At 41.9% G+C, this 7,500-nt stretch overlaps 1 protein-coding gene across 1 annotated transcript in view; it reads left to right on the forward strand.

Annotated features, from left to right (window-relative positions):
- Nucleotides 1-7,500, forward strand: part of kcnn3 (potassium intermediate/small conductance calcium-activated channel, subfamily N, member 3) — a gene marked incomplete at both ends in the record, with an annotated part of 110,353 nt that overhangs the window by 100,671 nt on the left and 2,182 nt on the right. Inside the window, 2 exons of the mRNA XM_080425725.1 lie at nucleotides 6,070-6,091; nucleotides 7,085-7,352. Coding sequence (XP_080281851.1) covers nucleotides 6,070-6,091; nucleotides 7,085-7,352 — 290 coding nt within the window. The remainder of the gene's footprint in view (nucleotides 1-6,069; nucleotides 6,092-7,084; nucleotides 7,353-7,500) is intronic.

Below are 7,500 nucleotides of genomic sequence, written 5' to 3' on the forward strand. Positions count from 1 at the left end.
ATTTTTTTCGCAAAAATCGTGTAAAAAATATTTAAAAAATTTAATGATTTTGAGACATTTTAAATCTTGTATGGGGTCCCTGGCACAACATATTTTCAGATGAGGGTCCATGGACAAAAATAAAACGTATATATGGGAAACGTACTTCCATATTAAAATATATTCTTAAACGATAAAAGTGTGAAATCTTGTACGTCTGTAGTTCACGTACTGTATCTCGAGAACCGTTTGACCGACCAACTTCAAATTCGGCACGTGCGTCGCAGATGACCCGAGGGAGTGCAGTGCACGGCGTCGAGTTGGTCGGATAGGCGGTTGTCCAGAACGGCGATCCGACTGATACGCCCATTGTACAAAAGGCCTTACACATCCCAAGGGGCCATTTGGAACCTCCTAAAGGAACCACGAGGGTCCCTGGACCACACTTTGAGACCCACCGGTGTAGCAGAGTGTTTCCAGTGAGCCAACATGCACAATATCAGCACCATGACTCTGTCTGACCAGAATGGAACAGAGCCTTCATTAGTATCATTGGTAACACCTGCGAAGGAGGTAAGGAAGAGGCCCAATTTCTTTCCAATATGGCTGCTGTGCATAGAGCCTATTGGACGGAGTCTGTGACCTCACAAGATACCATAGACAGCTGGTTGCCAGGTCAATTATATAGGTCACTGCTTCTCAACTGAGGACCGCTCTCAGAATCAAAGTGAACACTGAGGATTTAACAGTGTAGGACGGGGGTCCCAGAGATTAATAATTGTATCAAATGGGGGCCTGTGGCCTAATTGTGCATTCATACACCAGAGGGGGGGTCCTTGAAAATGAAAAAAAGTTGAGAGTGACTGAACTAGCTGACTGTCACAGATGAATGAGGTGTGTGTGTGTGTGTGTGTGTGTGTGTGTGTGTGTGCGTGCATGTGTGTGTGTGTGTGTGCGTGCGTGCGTGCGTGCGTGCGTGCGTGCGTGCGTGCGTGCTGTGCGTGCGTGCGTGCGTGCGTGCGTGCGTGCGTGCGTGCGTGCGTGCGTGCGTGCGTGCGTGCGTGCGTGCGTGCGTGCGTGCGTGCGTGCGTGCGTGCGTGCGTGATGAAAGCAGAGAACACTACCTCAGCTTTCCACTGTTTCCAGGCTGACCTGCCTGTTGCCGTGGTTTTGTGTCTCCTAGCAACCAGGACGAGTGTTAAAGGCAGGGGGACGAGAGAGAGAGAGAGTTGCTGTTTCGCTTCCTGTGTGGGTGTTTGAGTGAGAATGTGAGAATCTCTGTGTGTGTGTGTGTGTGTGTGTGTGTGTGTGTGTGTGTGTGTGTGTGTGTGTGTGTGTGGGCGTGTGCGTGTGCGTGTGCGTGTGCGGGTGTGGGTGTGGGTGTGGGCGTGTGTGTGTGTGTGTGTGTGTACATGCAAGCAAGTGTGACTATCTGAAAGTGTAGAAAGCACTGGAGGGAGAGAGAGAGTTAATGTCTGTAGAGTCTCGTCTTTGTTCCAAATATGTTTTCAATATTTCCATCTCAATTGGCCACTTGTGAGTTCACCATGGTTACAGAGGCCAATCAAAATGAAGCAGGCACTCTCTCTATCTCTCTCTCCATTCCCCTCCTCTCACACACTCTCTCTCCCCCTCTCTATCTCCTCCTCCCTCTCTTCCTCCCCCCTCTCTCTCTCTGTTCTGTTCTGTTTTTCCTCTAAATGTGGTAACACCCACGCAAGAGGGTTTCCTTCACTATACTATCCCTCCGGCTTTCTCTCTCTCTCTCTCTCTCTCTCTCTCTCTCTCTCTCTCTCTCTCTCTCTCTCTCTCTCTCTCTCTCTCTCTCTCTTTCTCTGTGTGTCAGCTCATTAATCACACAAATGACCAAGCAGCCCATAATAGACAGTAAATACAGCCTCATGTAATAAAACATTTATAATTCTATAACAACGGCCAGCCGTTGCTCTCCGCCATTAGCACATAACGGATGTTTGTTATAGGGTACCGTTGACTTGGACATTAATCAGTTTATCACCAGTCATAACAGGTTATTACATTTTTCATCCGATCGCTGTCGCGTTGCTACGGCGGTCGGTTGGCTCATAATTCGTCGCCGTCAGGCAGAAGTCTGGTATCTCCATATTTCGACTTTTTATGTTTCTCCGTAGATGAATGCTCTTATTCATCATACAAGTGTGTCGCACAAAACTATTGAAAATAGCAGATCTACAAGCTCACAACTAAACGCGTTGTGAGCTTATAGATTGGCTATTTTCACTATTTTAAAACGAAAATGATAACAGAAAAAGTAATGGTTTTGGACATACAAGGTTTTCCCCTCGACAGCAATATAGTTACGTCAGAGGTGTTATAAGTGATTTTAAAGTGTTAAACAGCTCTATATTGTGACAGTAATCATCGCTATAGAGAGTGTTTGTTCAGTAACAGGGGGTCTCCCCCGTCTCTCCCGCTCCTTTAGTAAACAGAACATGCATTATTCAGTGCAGGATACCCATTTCATCCAATCAGGGGGGGAGAGTATAGAGAGCACTGTTGCAGCAATGGAGCACAGCATGGAGTCAACAAAGGAGGTTGAAAAGAAGATCAAAGCTGGTGATTGCAATACAAGAGCAAAGCAAGGAGCGTGTACGGGTCTGACATTTGGAGTCTCAATGGTTACTGACACAATGAAAACAAAGTGGAAGAGGAGAACATGGAACATCATTTCAAAACGTTGTTACTGATAGGTATATGGTACATCTATGTATTAATATACTCATTCCTAAGTCTATAATGTGATGACCAGCAGCGGTTCCGGTAGGAGACACAAAGAGTGTCTCCATGGGGTGACTAATCGATAGGAAAAAAGTTTTTATTTTTGGGTGAACTATCCCTTTAAACTTGATAACCTTCCAAGATCATGAATGATTTACTTTATTAGCATTTTTTTTTTATTGATAGCTTTCTACTTAAAAATACTACGACAATTAAAGGTAGTGTAAGTGATTTGCAAAGTTTCAAATAATTGCAAAATGGGTCTATGTTCTGATAGTGCTCGTTACTATAGAGTGTCCTGTCCATATAAAGAGTCTCCATGTCTCTCCAGCTCTTTATAAAACAGAAAATGTATTTTGTAGTTTTTTTGTTTTTTTTTGTAGTTTCATTTCCAATTTTATCCAACCAGGACAGAGAACTCAATCAGGATACAGATTAAACAAGTGAAATTGGAAGTGATGACACTAAGAAATGAGCATGCAAAATTGGAACTGAAAACTATACAAATTAAGCTTAAAAATGGGTACTTTCTCCTGATTGGCTGAGATTTTGACACCTACCGAAAAATGTATTTTCTGTTTATTAAAGAGCTGGAGAGACGGGGAGACTCCTGTTACTGAACAAACACTCTATAGCAATGATTACGATCAGAATATAGTATTTTAACCTTTAAAAAAAATACTTTTTGTTTTAACCAAAAAATATCACTTACCCTACCTTTAAAGCAGATAAAACCCAATGACTAGTGTAAATGTTGATTCTACCACAGTGGATATTAACCTAATAACACCTGAAGCCGATTCTACAAATGTCTTCTAAATCCCAACAGTTTTCCAAAAAAAAAACATATGTTGCTACTTTATCATAATTGTCAAGGATCCCCAACATTTTTGTATGTATTTGGCCGCGAACCCCCCATCTAAAAATATGTTGTTCCAGGGACCCCCCCAGAAGCTAAGATTTCAGTAAAAAATATTCGCTTTAAAATGATATGATATGATATATATATATATATATATATATATATATATATATATATATATATATGTTCACAGATTTGCACACATTTTCACAAATCTATTTCCATATTGGAAATAAATTAGGCCTCTTCCTTCCTTCATAGGTGTTACCAATGATACTAATGAAGGCTCTGTTCCATTCTGGTCAAACAGAGTCAGGGTGCTGATATTGTGCATGTTGGCTCACTGGAAACACTCTGTTACACCAGTGGGTCTCAAAGTGTGGTCCAGGAACCCTCATGGTTCTTTGAGGGGGGTTCCAAATGGCCCCTTAGGGTGTGTACATTTGTACACTCATAACTCCCAGAGTTATGGGGGTCCTTGAAATTAAAACGTTTTAAAACGAGAACCACAAACTGTGCTACACTAAATGGAACAGACCCTTCATTAATATCATTGGTAACACCTGGAGGTGAAGGAACACCTGGAGGTGAAGGAAGGAAGGAAGGAAGGAAGGAAGGAAGGAAGGAAGGAAGGAAGGAAGGAAGGAAGGAAGGAAGAGGCCCAATTTCTTTCCAATATGGCTGCTGTGCATAGAACCTACTCTGTATACAAACAGAAACAATGTGAGAGAGTGAGAGACGTCCATTTCAGCACCACGGACAGTGACACAGTGGGCTGGGTTCACTGCTTGCCAATATTCCTCATCAAACAAGATCAAACAAGAGAACAACAAAAAAGCCAAACAAGTTATCTATATTTGTTTGGCTTTTCAAATGTTGTGCTTAAGTAAAAGTATCAATACGGCAATGTAGAAATATTCTGTTAAAGGAAAAGTCCGGAATTCAAAATTTACTTGAGCAAAAATACAAAGATATTGGCATCAAAATGGACTTAAAGTACAAACACTTTAAAGCACTCATTATGCAGAATGTCCCAAGTGTTTAAATGTATTGTGAGCTTGTAGATCTGCTATTTTCAAATGGCCAAAATGTATACAGGGCTGAAGTGGTTAATGTATGTTTTGTAATAATAATCAAAATCTACAAAGTAACTAGTAACTAAAGTTTTCTAATAATTGTACTGGAGTAAAAGTATAATATTTGCCTCTGAGATGTAGTGGAGTAGAAGTAAAAGTACTGAAAATTGCAAATACTCCAGTAAAGTAAAAAATACCTCAAAAGTATGCCAAAGAGGTCAAATTAGCCTTTGTGATTTTGGGGGATAAACAATTACCTCAAGAACAGATGTACAATTAGTGTAATATCACTTATATGCTGATATCTCATTTGGCTGACCAGTTGAATAACTTTATTTTTCCATAGTTACTGCACTTTGGCTTTCTAGGGCAGTAGAGTACTTGAGTAAATGTACTTAGTTACTTTACACCACTGGTTACATATCTTCAGTACAGGTACATAAGAGTAAAACTTATTTTTGTTCGGCTTCCTTCAGAGAATGCAGCAGCAAAGGTGACAAGAATAATGATAACCCTATCAAGGACCCCAGGGGGGTCCCTGGACCGCACTTTGAGAACCATGTCACATGTCTTATTACAGTGACATCAGAACGCGCTCCTTTGTGGTTTTAAAGTAGATTATAAATGATTAGAAACCTCTGAACACGTGTCCTGAAGTCAGATGGTTGTGGTTGTGGTAAAACAAATTAGCATTATGATCAGAGTTTTGCTTAAGCAAACATTTTGTTGGAGGCAGAATTGTCCTTGAGGCCAAAATCATAATCACTGGTTAACCATGATTTTCATTATTTTATTAACTCATAAGACCGGGAACGCATCTGTGTCATGTTTTGATTTGAGCAAAAAATTACATTATTTTACACTTTTGGTTATTCAAAAATAGCAGATCTACAAGCTCATAGCGTGGCACCGAGTGCTTGTAGATCTGCTATTTTTGGCTGCTGCGCATATTTGGGACCCAATGAAAAATATTGTGGGAGCAAGACGGTACTTAAACTTTGAAAACAATACATCTAGGTGCTCACCGGGGAAACAAAGTGGTAAAATAAAAAATAATATCAAAGGTTCTCCTGGATCATAAAACCAGAGGGAAACAGTTGATCCAGGCATTCAATGGTAAAAAGGGAGGAAACAGCCGTCATTAAAACAAGGCCGACGGCAACATGTTTCGACCTTTAAAGGAGTAGTTCACCCAAAGAATGACTTATTTTCTATCAATCAAATACTGACCAGCCACCCGGTCATCAAATTATTGGCTCAGAAATGCGACGAAAACCAAAAGAAATCTCAATGAATTCAAGGCTTCATGGGGGTATGTAATTGATAGAAAATAAGTCATTTTTTGGGGTGAACTACTCCTTTAAATTACTTAAACTTTGTTGCGGGTGGGAGCAGGTATGATCCAAAGTCAACTTCGGTGCGGTAGGGCGTGAAAAAGTCAACTTCGGTGCGGTAGGGCGTGAAACCATTGTAGAAAAACAGTCCCACATATGGCTCTATTTCTAGTGGGTTAGGCTACTGGCGTTTACCACCGTGGAGGTGGAGGCTATAGGCTGCAGAACCAAGGTTTCTATTTAATCCATAAGTGTGTTTAAAAGGTGTGCAGTCATTGATTTATGGTCACAAGCTGTGCGTGTCAAACTGAGTCGAGCCTGGATGAGCTGAGGTTCCAACCCTGGGGTGTGCGTGTGTGTGTGCGTGTGCGTGTGCGCGCGTGTGTGTGTGTGTGTGTGTGTGTGTGTGTGTGTGTGTGTGTGTGTTTTCTTTGTGATACAGATAAAAATCTGTTCCATTGGCTGAATCTGAATCTGAATCTGAATCTGAATCTGAATCTGAATCTGAATCTGAATCTGAATCTGAATCAGCACATCACAGGTTTACAAGGTAAAAAATTGGGTGAAATTCACTTTCGTACATCATTCCCATCGCAACGTTATTTCCATAGAAATAAGAGGGGGGGGGGGGCAAGTGGTGATCCAGAAAAATGTTGAGAACCACTGATTTCATCAACCAAATCAGTATGGGAAATAGCTGGGCTGAATGCTGAGGTATTGTAGTCTGGATATCGTTGCTGTCGGACAGAAACCTCTTATCTCCATATTCTAACTTTTTGTGTTTATTCGTTTTTGAATTTGAATCCTGAAAAGTCAGAGTTTTGAACGTGTGAGGTTCACCCACAGAGACCATATTGTCTGACTCTGTGTGCCTGGATTTGTTCGTTCGGATCTCTTCCACCAATAGCAATGATAATGATGATGATGATAATGAAGAGTCAGTATTTATTTATTTATCTTCTTTCTCATGTGTTTGTATTGATTTGCGTGCGTGTTTGTGTGTGGTCTGCTTTGTGTTTGTGTTTGTGTGTATGTGTGTTTCTTTGTGGATGTATATACTGTATATATATATCCAGATGCAGAGTGTGATGTACGAGCTCATGTCGGAGCTGAACGACCGCAGTGAGGACCTGGAGAGACAGATGTTGTCCCTGGAGCACCGCGTGGAGCAGCTGACCGCCGGCTTCACGGCGCTGCCGCACCACCTGTCCGCCACGCTCAGCGCCCAGCACGCCGCGCTGGTGCACCTGCTCCGCGAGAGGGACACCCACCGCGCACCCACCGCCACCGCCGCCGCGGCCACCACCGCGCTGGTTCCCCTGTCCACAGCCAGCGATGGAAGAAGTACTTGCATTTTTCTTTTTTACTTAAAGGTTTCATGACGTTCAGTTTTACCACACATTAAAAGTCTTTGTCATGGTCCTTCAAACGTGTATAAAAGGTTTTAACAAAAAATTCCACTCCATTGATCCATGGCAGGTGTTTTCCTCTC

Source organism: Gymnoscopelus braueri, assembly GCF_963280865.1.
Source record: "Gymnoscopelus braueri genome assembly, chromosome: 4".
Classification (NCBI taxonomy): domain Eukaryota; kingdom Metazoa; phylum Chordata; class Actinopteri; order Myctophiformes; family Myctophidae; genus Gymnoscopelus; species Gymnoscopelus braueri.